Genomic DNA, 24,198 nt, shown 5'->3' with positions numbered 1-24,198 from the left:
TAATTTTATAATTCTCATTTCTGGTGTTGACTGTTGGTTGAGTTGACTTGATAATGTATGATATCAGGTATGGGTCGGTGTGTTGAACTCATTGTTGACTGTTGGGGAAAGCAGCTCTTCCATGCATCCCGGAGCCAGCTCTGAAAAGATAGATCTTTGACATGGAGCTACTTGGGCATATGGCTTTTATACCTCATTTAAAAAAAGAAATTAATACAAAATTCTTTTTATGTGTATCTCTTTCCTGCTATGTATCAGAAGAGAAGGCAAGCTGCCTCTTCAGGGGCTCTCCTCTTCCTTTCACTGTCTCCACAACCCTCACCCCTCTCCAGAGGAGAGTGAAAGAGAGAGTATATATCTGTCTTCTAAGTAGTTGACTACTGTGCTGGCCAGTGGTTTTGTCAATATAGGGTGAGAACGTTTCTGTTTTTGTAGTGCTCCAGAAGGAGTGAGTTGAAGTATGAGAATTGCTTAAGTTTCTCCCTCCCTCCCTCTCTCTCTTTTTCTTTCTTTCTTTCTCTTTCTCTCTTTCTTTCTTTCTTTCTTTCTCTTTCTTTCTTTCTTTCTTTCTTTCTTTCTTTCTTTCTTTCTTTCTTTCTTTCTTTCTTTCTTTCTTTTCTTTCTTTCTTTCTTTCTTTTCTTTCTTTCTTTCTTTCTTTCTAACATAAGTTTAAAACCTGTTTCTATAGCTACTTATGGTGTTGCACTTTTGCTCCATTTTATAAATTGCTATTGAAAGCCATCTGATATATCCTTTTATTTCCCTCCTTTTTGACTTTTAATTCACTGTGACTAACTATGTGGTAAGGAAAGGATAATATTTAGATGAGAGCCTCTTGGCTGCCTACAGATGGAACTTGAAATCTGAATTCATTTGGGTATTTTATGGGGGAGATTGGGTTAGTATATAAAACTGTGGAACCTATGAACGCTTGAGTTCTCCTTTTTCAAAACTTAATTAATATATTTGTTTGAGAGGCAGACGAAGAGAGAGACTGATAGGAGAGAGCTCCCATATGTTAGCTTATTCCCCAAATGCCTAAAGTGCTGAAGTAAAAAATTGGGAACCCAGTCCACATATCCTACTTGGGTGATGGTAACCCAATTACCTGGGTCATCACTGTTGCCTCCATGGTTTGCATGGAGTAAGAAGCTGGAATCAGAGCTGGGAACCGAAGTACACTGCTATGGGACATAGGGGTCTTGATTGCAAGGCTAAAAAGCTGTTCCAAACTCCTTTTTTAATAGGTTAATAACTTTGTTTTCATAGTTGAGCATCATTGAACATATTTTGCTTGATAATGGATTATTCTTTTTGTTACTCATACTTCAGTATGTCATATTCTAAAATACAGGTTGATAACTGCTTCTTTTTTTTTTTTAACATTTGTATGTTTGGATAGATGCCAAAATAGATATATTTGTATACAATCGTCTCTGGCAAAAGTCTCCTCAAAAAAAGTAAATGAGAAAGATGTTGACAAGTTTCAACTCTATCAAAATTTTTCATGCAATATAAGAAATATCCAACATCACCAGGTAACTAACTGTTCATTCATGTTGATAGTAGTAATAATAATACTTTGAGTTTGCCTATCTACTAGGGGTTTAAGGAGATTTGTGTATTTTATTTTCTTCGTTATAAAGATTCTTAAAATTGCCAAATTCTTTCCATATCACAAGTGATGATTAGAGAAGGTGGTGACACTGAGAATTACTAGCCGAGTTTGATTATATTGCAACTTAGGTATATTGACTTTCTGGGTGGTATTTCTCTTATTAGACTTTGCTTCCTAGAATACTTGGATCTGAACTCAATTTGGGATTATTTCTATGTTAAATAAATACCTCTGATTTAGTCTCAGTTTTCTGATTTCATGTTTCAGTTCAGTGATTTTTTTCCTAAGTGTATTTACAGGCTCTATCTATATTCCAGAATGTGACTTTGTAAATCATATGGTGGAAAAAAGAGGGGTTATATATTATATATGTATGGCGTCATATGTATATGTTTAATTATATATTATATATGTATTTGTACATCTAGCTAGCTTTACCAATATTCTTTACTCCTGGTATGTTTGTGTTCTTTCACTTCAGCCTGAAGAAGTTTCTGTAATATTTCACGCAGGGCAGGTCTTTCAGTGTCAAATTCCCTTGATTTTTGTTTATTTAAGGAGTCTTAATTTCTCCTTTAAAATTATTTTCAGTTGTGTCATAAAGTGAATCATTCTAACCACTTTCTGGAATATAGACCTGTAAAGCTGAGTATATTTACATTGTTACTTAGCCGGTCTCCAGGATGTTTTCTGAATGTTAAGTTTTGTGGATATGAAATTCTTGGTTGATATTGTTTTTATTTTAGCACTTTGAGTATGTCACATTCTCTGTCTCAAGCTTGACCTCTGTGGTTTTTCCTGGTAACCAACTGTTAATGGTATTGAACCTCTTTCATGATAATTCATTCTTTCTTATTGAGTTGAAGATTTTTTTTTTTTTTGCCACTGGCATTTTAATTTACAAATTGGCATCATTTTGGTCAACAAATATCCAGATGCTGTTTTATACTGCTAATAAGAGTTGCAGCAGAAGGAAAAAAAAAAGATAAAGAGAAACAGCACGATTTCAGATTTTAATCGCACATTTTTTCTGGAATTTCGTGTGAATTAAAGATGCCAGGGACAGACATCTAAAGCTTATGCTTCTCTTCCTGAGCCTGTCGTAGGGCTGTTTCTCTTTCTTCCAACAACAGATCAGATGGGTCTCTCTCTCTTTTTTTTTTTCTGCAGAAACTGTGGTATAAAAACAAATAAATTTATTTATTTGAAAGGCAGAGAGAGAGAGACAAAGAGACAGACAGCAGAGATAAATTTCTTCCACCCACCAGTTCTTCCCATGAATGCCCAGAACAGGTGAGGCTGGGCCAGCCTGAAGCTGGGAGCCAGAGCTCCATTTGGACCTCCTTTATTAGTGATATAAGTCAAGTATGTGGGCTGACCCTGCTGCCTTCCAGGCTGTGCACTAAAAGGGGAGCTAGAATTCAAACCCAGACAATCTGATAGGTGATGAAGATATTCCAAGATTCCTTGCATCAAACACTTACCTCAAGATCATCTATCTTTGCGTTTTCTTAACACAAATATAGCTAAACATACGTGTTTATCTTAAATGGATCATCTCATACTGATATTGAAATTCTTCGTTCTTCAAACCTGGACAAGTCTGAGTCATTTTTCTCTTTACAAATTCCTTCTGCAACTTTTTCTCTTCTCCCTTATATATATTGGGTGTGTTTAATAGTGTCATATATTTGTTCATTCAGATTCTGGCAATTAACCGTGGAGAAAATTTGAAGATACTGACAGTGAAGGTTAACATTTCTGATGGAGTGAAAAATGAATTCTGTAGGTGGTGCATCCGAAACAGGTCAGTTTATAGATTTTTTACAGAATTTCTTCTCTTTTCTAAAATACTCCATAGATTCCTAAATATGATTATGTGGAGAAATGACTATTATGTAGCATAACAAAATGCAAGTGACAGGCAATATAGAGACACCCTTTTTTGCGTTAATAGTATACATGTTGTATGTGTTTAAATAGAAAATAACTGGGAAGACACAGAAGGAATAGTTAGTAATGATTATTTCTAAGAAAAGGAACTTTTGCTTGAAAGCTTTATGGTACTGTCTATATCTTATGAAGAGCATGCCATCCATTGTGAGAAAATAAATGGAAGCATCTTACTCTTTGTAGTGTAGTTGAAATTTTTTGTCCATTCAAGTCTGATTGAGTGAAATAGTGTATTGAATATTATAGTATAAATCTCTGAACATACAGTATGTAACTTATTTGAAATATTTTCTGCGTTCAAGACAAAGTTAACACTTGGATTTTTCAAAAAAATTGATGAACATATAATTTATTAAAAATAGTGTTCATTTGTATAGCACTTTTAATGATTAGCTTTAGCTTTTTGGAATGTTAGGCATAGTAAGGGACTAATAAAATAGTTGTGATAAAACATGTGAATGTGTTCTCCATTTCATGAGGTATCTTTTTTCTGAATTGTGTCTTCCTATTTTAGTTTATTTTTAATTTTAGATGATGTTCACATAATTGATCAGAGTGGGATGGGTTAGTGAAAAGTGGGTGTAATCACTGTTTCCAAACTTTTTGCTTCTCTTTGTTGTTTTAGGGAAAGTGTTGGGGAAGGGATAAGGGAAAAAGTTATACCCAGCCTCCCAGTAGCTCCAGAACTCAGGGATGGAGAATGGCCACCCAATATCAAGTCAGGTCCCAATGTGGGGCACACGCCAGGATTCCGCTGAATGGTTTCAGTAGTTCTGAAATGCTATCAATCTAACCGATCCAAGGATGAGGAAACCCTTTCAAAGTCCATTGGCTGACACAGTCCACCTCAGAGTCTGCATTTGCCCAGAAATTTCTGTCATTGTTTGGCTGGTGTAGTCCCATTTGCTCTGTCTTCCTTCCTTTGGGATGGTACAAATGCCTCCTGCAGGGCTCAGTGGGCTTCCATATCTTCCACATGGATCTGAGCCAGTTGTATCTGCTACTCCATCTTAGGAGGAGGACCAATTCTCGCAGGTGGGCCAAGGACCCTAGCCAGGCGACTAGGGCCCTGCCGGATCCCCACCCCTGGGGCTCACAGACCCAGCTCCACCGTGCATGAGGGACAAGAATCCAGACCAAGTGACCCGGATCCTGCTGGATCCCCAGCCCCAGGGGTTCACGGACCCAGCCCCCACCACCAGGCAGGCCAAGGACCTTGGCCAGGCATCCAGGGCCTTGCCAGATCCCATGCACCTGAGGCTCATGGACCCAACACGCACTGCACATGCAAGCCAAGTATACCCAGGCCAGGCAACTTGGGACCACCCGCCCCTGAGGCTCATGAACCTGGCACACACCATGCAGGTGGGCCATGGACCTGGGCCAGGTGACCTGGGCCATGCTGGAACTCCCACCCCTGGGGCTCATGGACCTGCCACTTATCTTGCAGATGAGCCAAGGACCCAGGGCAGGCAACCCAGTCCCTGCTAGACTCCCACCCCTGGGGCTCATGGACCCAGTACCTACCTCCCCCTGACTATCATAGCTCACCTCACCTTGGTATCCACTAGTGGGTACTCCAGCCTGATTTAGTCCAGCCTGTCCCCAGTTCCAGCTCAAGCTGGTGGATTCTGCAGCCCAGTCAGACCCAGCCAGCCCGTGCCAGCCTCCAGTCCTGGCCCTGATATGAACTAACTGGTGTTGTGGCCTCTCCTGGCCCCTCTTGCATCCAGCCCTGGTTCTTAGATCTGCCAATGGATATTATAAACTGACCCAGCCTGGCCCACTCCCAGACCTGACCCACATATATGCTGGTGGGTATTATAACCTGGCCCAGTCTAGGCTTCTGCTTGCCTTGATTCTTTTGCTCATCTGCAAGGATTTGAATGGAAGGAACAATACATGTCATGCATAAAAGCATCTTCTTAGAAATGAAAGAGTGAAACTGTGTTTGTGCAGGAAGAAATTTAATTAGTGTTCTAAAACCTTTGGTACAACACATCATACTTGCTTAAATGTTTGTTTCCTGCAGTTTAGTTTATTACCTAAACTGAAATAAGTAGGGAGATTGAATATCCTTTGAGAAAGTATATTAATTTTTTATTAGAACACATTAATATTTTAAAACATCAATATTTTCAAGAACTACTGAAGGGCAAAGAAAGAGGAATTGCATAAAAACAGAAAGGACAGGGCTGAATTTGTCTTCTCAGCTTGCATTTTTCTGTTTTGTCTACTAACAGTTGGTTCTATGGTGTTTACATATTCTATAATATGCATGCAGATGCTCCACAGTGTGGCCCGAACAGAAGAATATCTTCTAGCCAAGAATGGCAAGAAGCCACAGCTGTAATAGTTTGTCCTTTGTTCATTCTACTTTGTCTCTCAGTAAGAGATAAATAGGAAAAGGTGCAGTACTTGTCATAGCTCCCATTGCCATCTCAAAATGCTACAAGCTGGGTGGCTTATAAAACAGAAATTTATTTTTTTCTGGCTCTGGAAGAGGAAGTGGAGTATCAGGGTGCCAGCTGATTCATTTCCTGGCTGTCTTTCTGGCTTGCTGACAGCTGCCTTCCACCCATGTCATCGTATGATAGAGGGGGAGAGAAAGCGAGCACTGTTTGGTATCATCTCATCTAAATCTAATTATCTCCTAAGACTGTCAAGCTGATGACTGACATTTACTCTATGAATTTGAAAAGGGATGTAATTCAGTCTATAGCAGTGTTGTAGTGATTCTCTGGTGACTTACTTATATTTTATGATTTTAGCCATTGTTAATAATGCTTTGGGGTCTCTTCCCAGAAGAGAAAGTTTTTGCGTTGAATTTATGTCGACTGTATTTACCAGGTTTTTAAAAATAAAACCTCGAGATGTTACAGCAATAATTTCCAGACACCATGACCGTCTCCTCACAGGTTGGGTTACTTCAGCTTCAATATCAATTTTCCTCCTCTATATTTTATCCTCATTCTTCCAGGATTCTATTAGTGGTCTCGTTTTTATGTCGATTTTAGTATGAGCTTTTTTTTTTTTTTGCAGGTGGAGACCACGTGGTTTTGCAAGACCGGAGTTAATGAAGATTTTATATAATTCACTGGATGATTCCTTCAAACGCCTCATTTATCCTCTTCTCTGTAGAGAGTTCAGGTATGTGTTGTGTGGGTTCTTGTCATTCACAAGGTAATCCTAGATTGAGTTCTCTGCTCCCTTCGTTACCCCTAGCCTTGGGCTGTTGTGGTCAGTTGCAAGAGTGAAGCAACTGATAGGAACTCTGTCCACCTCATGGAACAGCAAAAGAGAGAGAGAACTCCATTGTCCAGTGTCCTTTTTAGCAATGTCATTTAATCTCATTTTCATTTTAGTCTAGTAGTCTCCCTAAAACAGTTTTCCCTTTGCAACTTACTTCATTGTATGTCAGTGTGAAGAATTATCTCCTTTAAGTGATAGTGCATAAATTTTGAAAATAAAAATTTCATTCTTAAGGAAGGGAAAAACTAGCTTCTCTTGTAGTATTTTTCTTTGTTTTCTTCTATTGCTTGCAATAATCTGTTGTTACTTCTGACCTTTTTCCATGTATTTGGTCTGAGTATCTTCATTGCTTGTGGGATAAGTTGATTAACATGTGATATACAGAATGGCTTGGGAGTATTATACTTCTTTCCTTATTTCCATTAGCAGTAGGCAAGCAAAAATTCTTTTCTTTTTAAAAACGCCAGGGGTTAAAAAAATACCTTATTTCATTCAGAAGTTAGTTTGCAGACATTGTCTTCAGTTATCTCTCTTGACAGAAACATTTACCTAAATAGTAGTTGAGAGGCAGAAATGCCTAATAGTCTTTTTAAACCAAAGTATTTCCCAAATTCATAAGAAATTTCTCGAGTGGTAGAAAAATTGAAAAAGTTGGTAAGGCCTGAAGGGAAAAACTGAAATAATTTCACTGTTTAAGATAATCATTTTGGGCCCGGTGGCGTGGCCTAGCGGCTACAGTCCTCTTGTTGAACGCCCCAGGATCCCATATGGTCGCCGGTTCTAATCCTGGCAGCTCCACTTCCCATCCAGCTCCCTGCTTGTGGCCTGGGAAAGCAGTTGAGGACAGCCCAAGGCTTTGGGACCCTGCACCTGTGTGGGACACCCAGAGGAAGTTCCTGGATCCTGGCTTCAGATCGGCATAGCACCGGCCATTGCTGTCACTTGGGGAGTGAATCATCGGACAGAAGATCTTCCTCTCTGTCTCTCCTCCTCTGTGTATATCTGACTTTCCAATAAATAAAGAAATCTTTAAAAAAAAAAAGATGATCATTGTTAACTGATACTTTCCTGCATTTTAGTGCGTTCACTAAATTACATAGACTATATCATTTAATCGTTTCATTTAGTTGACTACAGAGCCTACTTCTGCCTTGCTTATTTCTGTGGCTCTCATGAGCTCTCACCCATATGTTATTTTGCACATTTACTTCTCATCAATCTTAGGTTTTCTCTATTTTGCTATATTTTATTAAAAATATATGTTGAATTTTACTTTCTGTTGCTATAGTCTTAGTTCAGGACATAATTTAAAAAATATTTTAAAGGATTTATTTGCTTATTTGAAAGAGTTACAAAGAGAGAGCTCTTTCATCTGTTGGTTTATAATCTCTAGGTGGCTGCAATGAAGGCAAGAGCCATGAGCTCCATCCTGGGTCTACTACATGGGTGACACTGGGCCATCTTCTCCTGCTTCTCCTGATCCATTAGCAGGGAACTGCATGGAAAGCAGAGTAACCAGGAGATTAACCAGCCCTCATAAGTGATGCAAGCAGAGCAGACCATGGTTTTACCCACTATGCCACAGTGCCAGCCCCAGAAATCATTATTTTTTTGTCTTGATTATTCTGCTAGAATAATACAAGATCTCTATGTTTTGTCTTGTCTTTACCTACATATTCCAAATTGGCATTTGAACATTTCTGTTCCGTTGTTTCATGTTTGTTTGTTTGAAGTTTCTCAGTGGACTTTGTTTGCAGATTAAAATCCAGACTTTTTAGAGGAGTACATGACCCTTTTATTTTTTGAATTTTTATTTTGAATTTTTTGAATTTTATGGTACAATTCTATAGAGTCTGGGATTCCCCCCTCTCAATTGCCAACCCCCTTCTCCCCATGTTGTTTCAATAGTATATTCCTTCATAACGAGTCATGATTCCATCAGTTGTTAATGACTCGTTTTAGACCTGTTTTTTCTTTTTTTTTTTCTTTGCCTCTCTAGCTATAAGGGAACTCCAGAAAGAATTAAAAGGTACGGTTATTGTGGTACAGACATTGAAAGTTCATACGTTGATATTTTCTAATACCCTTTTTTTTTTTTTTTTTTGCTAATTTTGTGAGACTCTCATATCTTTTTGTTTTAGCATGTGAGATTAGTTGCTCCCATTATCTAGGGTGTCTTCTCCCTACCTCTCATGTCTTGTCCCACTCTCTAGTCTAGTAGGCTCGCTCGCTCTTTCTTTCTTTCTTTCTTTCTTTCTTTCTTTCTTTCTTTCTTTCTTTCTTTCTTTCTTTCTTTCTTTCTTTCTTTCTTTCTTTCTTTCTTTCTTTCTTCCTTCCTTCCTTCCTTCCTTCCTTCCTTCCTTCCTTCCTTCCTTCCTTCCTTTCCTTTCCTTTCCTTTCCTTTCCTTTCCTTTCCTTTCCTTTCTTTCCTTTCTTTCCTTTCTTTCCTTTCTTTCCTTTCTCCTTCCTGAATTCTCTGTGCAGACATCTCTTCTACAAAGTTTTCCTGGTTTATCTGCCTTCCCACTGTTTAAGGCTTGCCTTTGCTCGTCTGTTTCTTTGACCAGACAGTGGCTTACAGGATGGAGATCTTGTCTTTTTTTTTTTTTTCCCTAACATTTATTTATTTTCATTTGAAAGGCCAATTTTATAGAGAAGGAAGGAGATACAATAGAAAAAAGTCTTCCATCTGCTGATTCATTCCCCAAAAGGCCACAGTGGCCAGAACTGAGCTGATATGATGCTAACAGCCAGAACTTCTTCCAGGTCTGCCACATTGGTGCAGGGGCTCAAGGACTTGGGCCGTCCTCCACAGCTTTCCCAGGGCATAAGCAGAGAGCTGGATCAGATATGGAGCAGCCCACGTGGGATGTTGGCACTACTAGATGAAGGATTAGCCGGATATACCACCACACTGGCCCGAGATCTTCTTAGTTGTATATCTCTTACACCTATCGTGGCATCTTGTGTAAGACTGACAGCCCATGTGGGCTGTTGGGCACTACTAGGTGAAGGATAAGCCAGATATACCACCTCACTGGCCTGAGATCTTGTCTTTTTAGTTGTATATCTCTTACACTATCATGGCATCTTGTGTAAGACTGACAGTAAAATTAAAAGTGAAGTTTGAGAAATACCTGTAGTGACTAATAGCAGGTAGAAGTACAAAAACCTTAAGAAACGGAATTAAGCTAGAAAAACATTAGTTGGCTATTTTCATCTTTATTTATGTAAGCAGTTATTTCTCAATAATGATATAAATTGAGCTTTGAATTGCCATTGTACTCTCAATTTTCTAGTAGCCAATTGTGTGGATTTTTTATTTGGTCTAATAGCAAAGACATGCTTTTTTGTTTTTAGAAGTTTGGGGAGATAATGCATTGAGAACTTTTAAGGAGATGAATTTAAACCCATCATGAAATATATATATGCACATATATATATATATTTTTTTTTCCCCCTGGAAAGTCTTAAAAAACTTTAAATAAGTTTGTTAGTGAAACTTGAAAGTGATGTAAGATGTAGTTTTGGATTGTCTGTTAGTTTTATGGTCATGTTTCCTTACTGTTAGAATGACAGAAGGGATAGATATGGAGAGTGGATTAGGGTGAGAAGGTGACATTGAAATATCTATTGATGAGAGTGAGACAAGGTAGAAGCAGGAGTCACAAAATAGAGAGCCTTGTTGACCTCTTTAAGAACCTGTCTCCCACCCTAAGTCCATCTCTGACTATAGCTCACTTCAAGCAGCTTCAGAGGAGTCAGGAGCAAGGAGTGTACACACTGTGACCACAAAGGACCCCCTACTCCCTGTGCACATGCAAGGAGCCTAGTGCAGTTGATGTGTGACCTCCCTGTGGTGGCAGTAGTGAGCAACACCTTGATTTTGAGCATGTCCTGTATAACAAGGGTGAGTTGGAGTCCTCTGCCGAGAGGGTGAGCCAGAACACTGGGCTAGGGACAGATGGGAGTTGAGTGTGCCAAGTGTGTCCTGCTAACAGTTGTGTTCACCTCTTCTCTTTGAGCCAGTTCGTGGAACCTCTGCTAGCCATGCTGTGTCTCATGTTTGGGTATTAGCCTGTAATAAACCTTGTTGTGTTATACTTTCTTTATTAGCCTGTAATAAACCTTGTTCTGTTATACTTTCTTTATTAGCCTCTAATAAACCTTGTTGTGTTGTACTTTCTTTAGTTTCCATTGCAAGAGAGTCAAAGAACCTAGAAAGGATTTAAACTCCTTTGATACCAGTTAATTTTGTTTGTATTTAAAAGAAATGGATAAACTTGTATTTGTCATCCCAAGTGGCATCCAAACTGTATGTACTCTGTCCCCTCACCATCCCATTCCAGATTCACACACTCACTGTTATAGCTGTGGCTTTTGTGCATGATGCAGAGCTGATAAAACAGGAATGTAGGTGTGACAAGGTCATATGGTTTGTGTCACAGTTGTGTGTGATGTGGTATATTACTGGGATTAGTAAAAAGTAGACTCAATATAATTTCATTGTATGATGTTTTTCCTTGAATGTCATTTTGTTACAATGAATGCTCCGGTGAGGAATAACTATACAAAATAGTTTCTCCCCTTTTTGAGGGATAAAGAAAAGAACTCCCTCAAGTGAAAAACTCAGTACTTCTTTTCTTTATGTATTTCTAAAGAGCCAAATTAACATCAGATGCAGAGAAGGAATCAGTATTGATGTTTGGACGGAACCTTCGCCAGCTCCTTCTAACAAGCCCTGTCCCAGGTCGTACTCTGATGGGAGTGGATCCTGGTTACAAGCATGGTTGCAAATTAGCTATAATTTCTCCTACCAGTAAGTTGTCTTTCAGGTTGTATTCTGCATGGTTCTGATGCACACAGCTAGTGGTGCTTTGTACACATCTGCTCCATTCTGCCTTGGGTTCTGTGGGGACGTCTTGCTACATGTATGTACACTATAGATAAAATTCTGGGTTTTTGGTTTGGTTATCTTTTTATGGTGCTCATTTTTGTAATAAGTGAATAGCATCTTTAATTTTTTCTTTTTATCAGAAGAGCATCTGGCATTTATCCTTTACTGTGTTATTGTGATTAAGTTATATTATTAGATTTTTAAAAAATAATGTCCAGTCACTTACTTTTCTTAGATAACCCAACTGAATATATTGCTAGATCAGTTTTAATCATTATATTGCTTTTAGGATAAATAATTTTAAATTTTATATATACATGTATTTTCAGTCAGTTTTGATAAGATTATTCTAGATATTTATCCATTTCACTATTCAATCTCAATTACTAGGAAGATGCTTATTTTAATCTTTGTGTCTTTTTAAGTTATACTCAATCTCTAGTTATGGCTCCTGTTTATTTCCAATATAATTGTACCTCATTTTTATTGAAAGTATGCTTCTCTTTAAAAAAATTTTTTCTGTTTCTTGATTTTAAAATGTATTTGAATAGTAGAGAAACAGACTGATAGGACTCTTCCATTTGCTGCCCTCCATAGGCCCAGAATAGCCAAAACTGGGTCAGGTTGAAGCCAGGGGTATACAATATTCGGAGTAGAGCTGGGACTAGGACCTTTTATCTCCATTATGGAATGTGGGTATCCAAACAGTGTCTAAATCACTGTTCCAAATTGCCACTCTGATTTTTCTTATAAGTAATTTTAACTTTAAGCTGTGTTGTTATTGCTTTTATATATATGTTTAGCTGCTTAAAATTTTTTTCCTTTTTAACTTCATCATTTTCTACCTCTGCTTTTTCTTTATTCTTTTGCTATTTTCCAAATGTCCTAAGTCAGTCCCTCAGTTCATTTTTTCTATTTAGATGGTTACCATCAAATATAAAAACAAAAATCTGTTAAAATAGTTTTAAAGAAAACAGATATTTAACTAAAATAAGCATGTTTTACATAATGTAATACAGAAAACCTAAATCATGAATGTATAGCTCAAAAACTTGAGAAGAATAGAGTATCACAACAGTGTCTGCTGAGCAGTAAGTGTTTAGTAAATGGTGTAGAAAACCACTTTTGTTTTAGATACTATGTGGCAAATAGTGGTTTTCTGTGACAAAGTTGAATCTTGGACTTGGCAAGTAACAGCATTTCAGAGTGCTTAGGGAGGATCTGATTCAGGGAATAGGAACATTTTAAACTGTTTTAGAAGACAAACCAGTCTCCCTTTCTGTTGTAACTTGTTTAATCAGATCATTCATGTGTCATTTTTTTAAATTTCTTGCAAAATGGCTTATTTTCATTTTTATTGTTGTGTTTGTTTTTAAGGTCAGATACTTCATACTGATGTGGTCTACTTGCATTGTGGACAAGGCTTTCGAGAGGCAGCGAAAATAAAGCAGCTTTTGCTGAATTTCAAGTATGAAAATAAGTAATCTTTTGAGTACTACAGTGGCTCGGTCAATCAGAGATACCTATGACGCCTGTAATTTGGAGGGGGGGATTAAGGGAAGTCAAAGAGAAGGAACCATGTAAAATAATGCTGGGGAAATTGCTGGAGAGCTTTACATAGGGAGACTCCAGAAGAATGATGCTCCTTCCTCTGCCACCTTGACATTAAAGGTGGTCCTAGTGGCACATGTGAGCATTTCATTTTTCTGTGTAGACTTCCTTGCTGTGTTTTTTCTGCCTTCCTCCCTCCATCCTGTATTCTAGTTTCCCTTTCTGCCTGCCTGCCTTCCTGCTGTCCACTTCCTTGCATGGTTCTCCGTGTGCCTTTTACCCTCTCTGCTTCCCTCCTTCCTTATGTGATCTAAAGCATGGCTCTGGTGATAGTTAGAAGCTTTAGAAATTGGTAGCATATCATATAATTCCATTTTAAATGCCTTTGATCATGGCCTAGAATGCTCTAGATTTTACTGACTCATATCTAATTTTATTTCCTTCCTAGCTAGGAAGGAAATTGATGTTCTTGATTGTGTGATGTGAAATGTTTCTGAATAGCCTCCTATACCAAGTATAGGGGCAGTGCTTTATTCTGCATAAATTGGTGTTTCTCTCATGAAAGAATGGAAAGATTGCTTGGATATATAAAAGGATCAGAGCATGATTTAATAGTATTTGTGCATGCTGGACGTTTTCACCAGGTGATTTCAAAGCATGTCCTGAGCTCATTCAGTTTCTCATTCTGTTTCTCCCTTGAAGCTGCAGCACAGTGGTGATTGGAAATGGAACTGCCTGCCGGGAAACAGAAGCTTACTTTGCTGACCTGATAATGAAAAATTACTTTGCACCACTGGATGTTGTTTACTGGTAAGGATGCTAGGAATGTTTGTTTTGTTGAAGAGGAATGGAAACTTCTGAAGTTCTTTTTTATGATGAATTCAGTCTTCTCTTTGTAAGACATATATCTTGTTTGTCCTCCAAACCACCTCTTGCTGTTTCTAAGAGCTTTACAGGAAATAGTGTCTGTCTCTTGGAGAAATTTGAGACAGGAATGATTAGAGCCAGACACTGAAGCAGCATGTTAAGGCTCACTCAGTTTCCTGGGCTTTTTCAGTTTGTGCATCATGTGAGGGCTCTCATTAACTCATAAGTAGGACAGTATACCTAGCACCTACAAGCTGTAGGTAGTTTAGACTATTTCTCCCAAAGTTTTTAGCCAATTAATTGTCTCCTTTCAGAAATGAGAATCAAGGTAAGTCTTAAGAATTTAAGAATTCTGATGTTCCTTTTGTTATCAGAAATGTCTGGTGGGTTCTTTCCTCAGCTCAGCATAGAAATAAAAATCCGGGAATCTATTGCAGACAGAAAAGTCCACCTGCGAAGGGACCAGGTGAGCAGGGAAGGGAGAGGAAAGGGAAGAAAGCCGGGAGATGGGGAGCCTCTGGAAAGAGGAGGGAGATAGAGACACCAAAGGTCTGAGGAAGGGTGTTGGGATTTTAAGCATTTCCAGACCCTTCCTTGTTGGGCGGGGAACCTACAGGTAAGATGTTCCCCATTGGTGGCCTCTTATTCAGTTAGGAAATGGGTGGGTAATGCTGGTGCCGCCCATCTGAAGGTGTGGCCAAGACCTCAGCAGGCCTGGATGTTCTTACCTTTCTTGTCTCTTAATTTTAAATAAATTTTCATTTTATATAAGCAGACAGATTATTTCTGAATAACTTTGGACTAGTGCAACTCAATTTTCTAGTCCCATCTCTGCATCTTTAGTAATTGCTCTCATTCTGCATTGTTATTCCAGAAGGCCTCCGTTCTCTAAATCTAAAATACCTTTGCCTGCCTTTTCCATACTGCAGTAGAATATTTAAATCCAATAGAGTTTAAACCTGAGAAGAGGGACAATTACAATGAATGATGCTTAGGGCTAAGTGCTCAAAAGTCACTTGATGGTTTAAGATGTTTAGTGAGAAATCTGCTAAGTAAGAATTGTCAACTGATGAATAGCCAGCTAGTGAGAACAACAATACAGAAGGAAAAACCTTGGTTTGGAAGACTTCTAGGATTCCTTTATGTATCCCAAAAAGGAGTGTAGTAGTGTATGTGCTGCGAACAATCAGAATGAATGAGGAAAGTATACTCATGGTAACCAAAAGGTATGAGAAAATCAGGATTAAACAATAGGTGTCTTGGAATGAAAATTCAGGGAAGTACACGTTTGAGAATTTGTGTCAGCTTTTTCTCTCTCCTTGTTATTCCAGTTGGCCTGGGGAGTGTTCATTGCAGAGCTTCCCCATTCTCAGGCTTGCAGATGTGTCCCCAGTCCTTTGAGAGAAACTCATAAAATATCTAACAGATTTGATTCAATTTAAGGCAATTTTTCTGATTTCCTTTTAACCATTCATATTGATTTGACATAAATATGTTGGATATATATGTAGTGATTTTAAACACAACTTGCGAATCTTAAAGGAAATATTTAGTTGTGAAGATGCATAGAATTTCACCTACGTTTGTTTATAGAGTAGCCCTATTTTGAACTTGAGACAATGTATGCTAGTAGACAGAATGTATATTACTAGACAAACACATTTTAGTTCTTTGATTTTCAACATTTACTTGTTAGGCAATTTTGTAACAGTCAGTTATGAAGTTATAAAGAGTCAGTTTTTTCCACTCTACTTCATCCTTAAAATCATTAGATTTTTTAGGAATATTAAAAGATAGTGTATGAGATAATCAGTGTTAAGAGAAAACATCCAACTTTGATATTTTGCCTAGGTTTATGAATGTTTTGTATTCACCTACATATTTGTGTTAGCATAAATACCATTTCTATGTATTTAAAATTATTGCTGTGAAGTTTGAGGCAGTGTCTTGATAATTGTTATACACGCACAAGTACTTACATATAATACACATTTGTGGTGGATTTTTTTCAGCTCACCATCCAGCTTTTCTTATGCTCAGAATGCTGTAAACAAACCTACAAAAAGAAAACTATGTGCGAATGTGATAGATTCTTTTTCCCAATATATAATGAGTTCCTAGAAATTAATAGTAAAAAAAAGAATGCTTGTTAGAAAAATGGCCAGATCAAGTTGTTAAAAATGAACCAAATCTGACTTCACAATATATGAAAAGAAGTTTTTGTCTTTTTACAGTAAAAGAGATACAAATCAAATACTTAATAAAATACTGTTTTATCTACCTAATTGGTAGAAATAAAATGTTTGGTCACATATCATGATAGTGTTGTGGTATAGATTGTTTATTATAATGGAACTGAAAACTGTTACACACTTCGTTAGAACTACACGTGCACACGCCGTTTTACTTCCACTAAACTAAATATATAAACCATTGCATGCACAAAATGTATACAGGAGTATTCCTTGTTTGAATGTTTTAAAAATGTTGATACTAATATGGGCATTATGGAGCAATTAGTCAAGTGCTGGATGTGACACTCAAACCCTCGGTCACTGTGTCACTTTTATCCCTGGCTACTCTGCTTCCAATCTTTCTGTCACTCTGCCTTTCAAATAGATTAAAACAAATTGTAAAACACCGTTCCTATTTTATTAAGTTAAAAAGAATCAGTGTGAAGTTGTGCTTTTTTAGAATTTTGCAATGATCACGTGGATTTGTTTATTTTTTGGGGACTGAATGTATTTATTCTGAAATATTTATAGTGGGAGAGGCAGACAGGCAGACAGAGATCTTCATGCACTGGTTTATTCCCCCAGGTGCCTGTAATAGCAGTGTCAGTAGTTTGATTCAGGTCTCCCACATGGGTCATAGGAGCCTAAATACTTGGGCTGTTTCCTGTTGCTTTTCTCCAGTTGTCCAATTGCTGAATTGGAAGCAGAACTGGTGCCCGTATTCAATGCCTGCATCACAGAGCATGACCTACCCGATAGGCCACAATGCCAGTTCAATCACATGGAGTTTTTCACGTGTGGTGAATTATAAGTGATTTCTAATAGTTGCGCCATCTTTGCAGTTCTGACTCATATGCCATTTTGTCCTAGTGAATTACTCTTTTAGTGTGCTCCTTGCTGATATTTTATCATGTGCTATCAAAATCCTTAAGTGATGCAAATGGCTGATTGGAATTTATACTGATGGTTTCAGGAAAATTAGCTGTTTGATTTAATTTTGTTATCTTTGCTGGTTTAAAGTGCCTGTTTTAAGAAACCATGCATACTCTAACACTTTGAAGTTGCATTGACTTTGGAATCACTTATGCTATCTTGGGCCATTATCTTAACACCTTCTGAACAGATAATCCGGTGAGCATTTCCATAATCCTGTCAACCATTCATCTTGAAAAATCTTTCTCGGGCACATAACCTCTTCTATGACTTTCTAACACTACTATATGATAACATATATGACTTGTATCCTACTTGTAAATGCTTATGTACAGTGATGCATCTTTTTTACATTTTTTCTCATTCATTTTCTCTCCATATCCTTAGACTGCTTTACATCTGTACTTGTGTATATCATGAGGAAAATCATTTGGACCTGAAGTATTACTAACAAGCAGAAAAAAAAATTCAGCTGGAATCAAGTTGTAGAATGTAACTATCCTAATGTTCAGTTAGCCACGTGTTTATAGTTGGAAATGTCCGTGAAAAATTGTGTAGTGTTCAGTGTCATTTGTTTTAAGTGTGTGCTAGAATGATTTGCTATTTCCAGTCTTTCATATGCATTTTTTAAATATCTGAATATTTGTTCATATATATGATCATTTTCTCTGCTTGATTATTTTCTAATCTTCCTTCTCTTTTTTTCTTTTATAAAACTGCATTCTTTTCTTGAGCAATGATGAGTTTTATTGAAATGAAAATAGCTTGGGCTCTTTCAGTTGCATTTTTGTTTATATTTAATGTATCCAATTTCTTTTTTATTGCTATTTTCTTGAAGCATGCTATGTTTTACTTATCTCTGCCTGCTTGGCATTAAGCACATTGCTTATTGGTGTGCCTCTACAAATACATATTAATTTGAAGTCTATGTTAAGTGAAGCTTTTTATTCAGGCATGTATTTTCAAGACCAGAATTATCTGAAATGCTTGGGTCTAGAAGTGTTGTAGATTTCATTTTTTTACTTTTTTTTTTTAAATTATTTGCATGCATCAGGATACTTCTTAAGTTTGTAGAAAGTTGAAATCAAAGATTTATTTTGATGTAATTTTTTCAAATCAACGCACATTAAGGGATCTTTTAAATGTTTATGGAAAATTTGTATACAAAAAAACTGCATGACTTTCTGTATCAATATTATTGCGAAATACCTATTGCAAACTGCATTTGGAAGAAGGGGGTTTATGGCTCCTTTTTGGGATTCCTAGTTCTAGACTGTGTGGCTGTAGTTGTTTGGCTTGTTGTGATAATGTTTTTGCCAGCAGCTTCTCAAAATTTTGTAAGAGGTAGTGAGGGTACGTCTCTCCTTATAAAGCTGCCATCATTTAAAATTCGGTTCCACCCCTAACCTAATCCAATCAGATCACTTTCCAAGGTCCCACTGCTAAAAGCGGCCAGTAGGTTAGATTTCCACATGGTCGGGCTGACTGGGCTGGCTGAAGCTGGGGGCCAGGAAAGCAACCCATGTTTCCCATGTGGATTCTAACTCCCTGAGCTATTATTAGTGCTGCCTAGCAGGAACTTGTGATGGGGAGCTGGAGGCTGGAATTGAACCCCGGGCACCCTAAAGTGATACCTGAGTTACTAAACTGGTGTCTTAACCACTAAGCTAAGCATCCTTCCTGAACAGAATATTTTGAGTAACATAAATTTTTAATTTAGATAAAATACGTGTGTGTGTGTGTGTGTGTGTGTGTGTGTGTGTGTGTGTGTGTAGTTCTTGGTTTTTGTCTCCTGTTAAAACCAAAGGCACTAGCTTTTTCTTCTTATATTCTAGAAGTTTTGTACTTTCACCTCTTAGGTCTGAAATTTTTGGAGAATGCTCACCACCCATTCAAATTTTAGTTTGTTATATTTCTATTTTTGCAAATTCGATTTTTTGCATATCATTTAAAAGTTTGTTAACTAAGTTGATTGTCGTATGTGACTGTCGCTGTGGTAATATTAGGGTCTAAAATCTGTATATGTCTCTGCCAACTCTTGTAGCTACTTGATCTGTTTTGGCAGTTCTTTGTTTTCTTTTCTGTTCAGTTTTTATTGTAAGCTCCTTGTCTTTCATGAGAATTCATTGAGGCCTGGATTGATTATGGCTTGCTTCAAAGAGGATTTGATTGGCTTCTGTCCGGCTCCCATAGACCCTATCCATCAGTTTGGGATCACTTAAATTCTCAGCTTGAGTTTTTCCTTGATTACCACGTAGAGTGAATTTAGGCTTACAAACCAGAGAGAAAGTTTCTAGTTCCATATTCTCATCAATAATTCTCCCCACATCAACCTTTGACAATGTTTTAGATAGTCCATTTTCATTGTGATGTCCTGGGGAGACGGTATATTGACTTTATTTCTGTTTCATCCTTACCAGAGGGTTTAACTCTCTTGAGTCCCAGCTTTGCCTAGCTGAGGAAAGATTGGGAGAATCTCTGATACATATCCATCTTAGCTGGAACCTCTATTTCACACTCTTCCTTTGGTTTTGTAAATTCCCTAATCCAACAAGCTAAAAGATAAAATCTTCCTTGATCCAGTAAATGCTCAGGACATACACTTGAGTTTTCAGCGACCAGAGGTCCTACAGTCATTGCCTTTTTTTGTTGTTGTTTGCATATTTGTTTCTTGTAAAAGTGATATACTTAAAAAGATATATTTAAGATATATCAGGATATTATATGTGATATCTAGTGCTTTTCAGTAAAAGATCAATCCATGCAGCCAATCTGTCATTTTACTGGGAGAAAGAAGTCACTACTTGGTTTTCTATTTTAAATTTCCTTTAAATTTAAAATTTAATATTTTCAGATATGAAAGACATAGACCATAAGAAAAAATTAGAAACTGAGCATTCAAAAGCATCTCAATGTATATTTTCAAGTTAAATATTATTTCTTTCTCTTTTCTCATCAGGAGAAACGTGCTCATGATATAGCCTTTAATCTCTGGCAGCTAGTTACTCTCTTTTATTTTTCTGTTTTTAAGGTTTGCTTACAAGAGGGATTTTTCAAATAAAGATTTTTATTGGAAAGTCAGGTATACAGAGAAGAGTACAGAGAGGAAAATCTGCCATCTGCTGATTCACTCCCCAAGCAGCCGCAACAGCTGGAGTTGAGCCAATCCAAAGCCAGCAGCCAGGAGCAACCTACAAGTCTCCCACATGGGTGCAGGGTCCCAAGGCTTGGGGCCGTCCCCAGCTGCTTTTCCCAGGCCACAAGCAGGGAGCTGGATGGGAAGTGAGGCCTCTGGGATGTGAACTAGCGCCCATTTGGGATCCTGGCACAAATAAGGTGACAACCTTAGTCGCTAGGCTACTGTGCCAGGCCTGCGAAAGACATTTGAAACATCAAGGAAAATACCTTGGATGCAGTCTCTAATGCCTGCCATACATTTCCTCATTCAATCCTTGTTACCTTGTCTAATCTGCCCATCTCAAAAATCCTTTTCTTATCATGCCTAGATATTTGAGAGGCTTCAGAGATAGCCCCTTCTCTTCATTTTTTAAAGCACGTGTGGCCGCTCATATTCAGGTAGCATATTTGGAGCTCACTGTGGCCTCATTGAAGTCTGACTCACTTGGTCAACAATGAATGATATTCCCTTCCCCATCAAGTGTTGAGGCAGTAGGAGAAGTATCATCATATTCCAACCATCTTCCTAAAGAAATTTTCTCTCCACTTTTAACTCTGTCCTGTCCATCTTCTCTGATACATACCAAAGGTTGATGATTGTTACTGTTGCCTAGACAAGTGTTTTGGGCTTTATCTGTAGCACAACCATCCCATTCCCTGTGTTTTCATGTAATCAGCAGTGTCACTGAGCACTCAGACTGTGTGTCAGGTGTTATACTACGCACTGGGATTAAGAGCAGTGACAGGCAAATTCATTGTTCTCCAAGCGCTTTCATTTTGGCAGGGTAGTAATTGTAAATAAATATGTATGTGTATGTAACCTCTGTGTCAGTTAGTGATAGGGATACCTGGAAGACAATCCAAGAGAGACATAAAGCAGAAGACAGCCTGTGTACATGCATGCAAAGAGCTGACCCCAGACAGATTCTGATATTTTGTTGTCACTTGGAGTGTTGCCTGATTCCTTCTTCCCACAGTAGAGCTACTTACTTACCCTTTGATTGGAACTGTTATAGGCTGCTCTGACCTTGTGGAAATTCAGCTAATCTGTGCTCCATTCATCTGCTTTCCCATTTGCAATATGTTTTTGTGAAAGTATAAAAATTCTCCCTTTGTTTGTTTCGGTGCATCATCCTGTGAGAGGATGGCCGCCCTGCCACAGTTCTACATGACCTTTTACGCTCTCTATCAATTCGTCTCTGACAGTTAGTAAAAACTTCTGTGTAGAGAATTAAAAGTAGCGTCAGTAGTGACAAAGTTATGATGTTTACACAGATACAGGTGTTGTAAGTGTTCTTATATTTCATGATAGTATTTCTTTTTGTGTGTTATGTATTATGTGAGATACATTTGAAGAAAATCTCCCAGAAGGATATCACGTGCGATGAACTAATGTCCTGGCTTATCGATGCACACATCCCCAATCTGTGTCCTCATTGTGCTAATTTCTTTATTGTGTGAGGTCTCTAGAGCTGGGGTTTTCATATTTTTAAAATTGTAGATCTTAACACATTGGTCAAAGGTGAAATCAGTTTAGTAGATTCCAGTCAACCAGAAATAGAGAGTTGAAACTAGCGAGTATCCCAGATAGTAGGCAAGAGTTGTCACGTACTTCACATGCATGTATTGTGTACTGAGTTATGTAAAGTTTATTTCTTGTTGATAAGAAAAGTTTGAGAAACATTGCTTTCTCAAATTCCATTTTTTAACTTTTAAAATTGTAATTCAAAGAGAAAATTTGCCTGTGAGAGTCTCTTATGAGACTTGAGGAAGCTGTCAGAAATATAATACAGAGTACCTCAGTAAAATTGTAAAAGATATTCTTACAGGAAGAAAATAGGGCAACAGTTCTCAAAGCGCATTTGGGTGTGCAAGCAGAGCTAATGTGTTTTATCAGTAAAATCATGATCCTTGATCTTTTCCAAATTCTCCGGAAAAGGTTAAATTAGTGGTTAGAATTTTCTCAATTAAAATTCCTCATGTCAAAGAAAGTTTTCTGAACACTTAAGTTATTAACATAAATCAAAGTTTTCTTATAGTCTTATTGGATGTAAAAGGCCGAAGCCAAATGAAAAAACCATATTTGATTCTATGGAAAATTGGGTTTAAAACAGTTGCAGTAGAAAAAAAAAACCCAAATGTTCAGGTTATTGGTTTGCAGTATAAGTGTTATATCAAATAAAATATGTAATAAAATTGCTTAGGCAGTTTTCATATTTTTAGAAGATTATAAAATATGTTAACAACCAATTTTCTTACAATTTCTGTTTTACATTTTCATTAATTTTGATGTCACTCTTATCTGATTTAGCACGTGCATATTGAGCCATATTGTTTAAAACACAAATGCTTCATTGTGCTCTGAATAGAGCACTTTGACTTGTAGGGACTGTGCCACCAGAAAAAGATGGGCAGTTAAAAGTAAATCAGTTTGTGTGTACTGCCTACAGATTCCCTGCCAAGTGGGGATGTCCTGAGGACGTATGCAAAGCTGGGAGAAGTGCGGAGAACTAAGGCAGTGTCTAAAAGGGGAGTCATTGATCTGTCACACATGGTATGGGAAGACTGAATCTGAGAGTCTGGAACCTTCCATTACCTGCTTCTCCCCAAGTGCTAAGTAGCATAACAGGCTTTTAATGATACTATTTAAGAAAAGAGAGTGAGAAAAGGTATCCCATTGCTTGTAGATAATCCCATTTTCTTGTCATAATCCTCATTACTGGCAATGAGAAAATGGGGTTGCTCAAGTCCTCTTCTGATTTGTGAATTGAAAAGAGTATTTGTCACTGAAAGAAAGCTAGGTTGTAATTAACATAAGATGATATTATGTGAGATTTGTTTATTTTATGTTCTGATCCAGATGAAATAATTTCTGAAACTCTGGATGCATTTATGAATCAAATTTTAATGCCACTGTGATTGTTAAGAAACAGTGGAAGCTTAGAGAGGAAAAGGTGTTCTTTTGATGTTCCCAAGGGGGAAATTGAATAGATTTACAAGGAGCTGTTGAGGATGATCTTGATCAGACAAGAAAATTATTATAAAAAATTGACTTGGAAGAGTACCAATAGCCACTGAAAATTAGCTTGTCTTATAACCATTTTGGTCATTTCCTATTAGGAACACTGGGTTATTGAATGCATCTGGTTGTCAGCACAGTGTTTGCTTATCTCTTACTACTCTTTTTTTTTCTTATTTAAAAAAATATTTATTTGAAAGTTTGAATGAAAGAGAGGAGTGATAATCAGTTCTTCCATCCACTGGTTTCCTCCCCAGATACCTGCAATGGTAAGAGCTAAGCCATGTTGAATCCAGCAGCCATAAGTTTGATCTGAGCCTTCCACATGGGTGTCAGGAGCCCAAGTTCTTGGGCTATGTTCTGCTTTTCTCAGGCTAGTAGCAGAACTGGATCTGAAGTTGAGCTGCAGGAAGGTGAACTAGTGTCACATGCAATGCTTATGTCATATATGAAGACTTTACCTGCATGTCATAATGCTAGTCCCTAATCCCTTTTCTTTCTTTCTTTTTTAAAAATTTAATTGCTTATTTTATTATTCCATATACAGTTTGCATAGGCTCTGGGATTTCTCCCCCCTCCCCCCCTCAGATCCCTGTAATAACTTTTCCCATGTCATTACAGTAGTTATTCACAGTCATAAGTCCCATCATTCTGCTATTTAAGTGTATCCTGACATTGTAGGCATGGACCATGGCA

The 24,198-nt window shown here is 37.6% G+C and overlaps 1 protein-coding gene across 2 annotated transcripts in view; it reads left to right on the top strand.

Moving 5' to 3' along the window:
* SRBD1 (S1 RNA binding domain 1) overlaps positions 1-24,198 on the top strand; it is a 179,665-nt gene that overhangs the window by 33,111 nt on the left and 122,356 nt on the right. For both annotated transcript variants that reach the window (XM_040993200.1, XM_040993201.1), the window contains exons 9-14: positions 1,404-1,539; positions 3,323-3,426; positions 6,615-6,722; positions 11,486-11,643; positions 13,099-13,189; positions 13,975-14,082. In XM_040993200.1, coding sequence (XP_040849134.1) covers positions 1,404-1,539; positions 3,323-3,426; positions 6,615-6,722; positions 11,486-11,643; positions 13,099-13,189; positions 13,975-14,082 — 705 coding nt within the window. The remainder of the gene's footprint in view (positions 1-1,403; positions 1,540-3,322; positions 3,427-6,614; positions 6,723-11,485; positions 11,644-13,098; positions 13,190-13,974; positions 14,083-24,198) is intronic.

Source organism: Ochotona curzoniae, unplaced genomic scaffold (assembly GCF_017591425.1).
Source record: "Ochotona curzoniae isolate NIBS_2020 unplaced genomic scaffold, NIBS_Ocur_1.0 contig_883, whole genome shotgun sequence".
Classification (NCBI taxonomy): Eukaryota; Metazoa; Chordata; class Mammalia; order Lagomorpha; family Ochotonidae; genus Ochotona; species Ochotona curzoniae.
The sequence above is the reverse complement of the archived record's forward strand: the minus strand, read 5'-3'. Positions and strand labels throughout refer to the sequence as shown.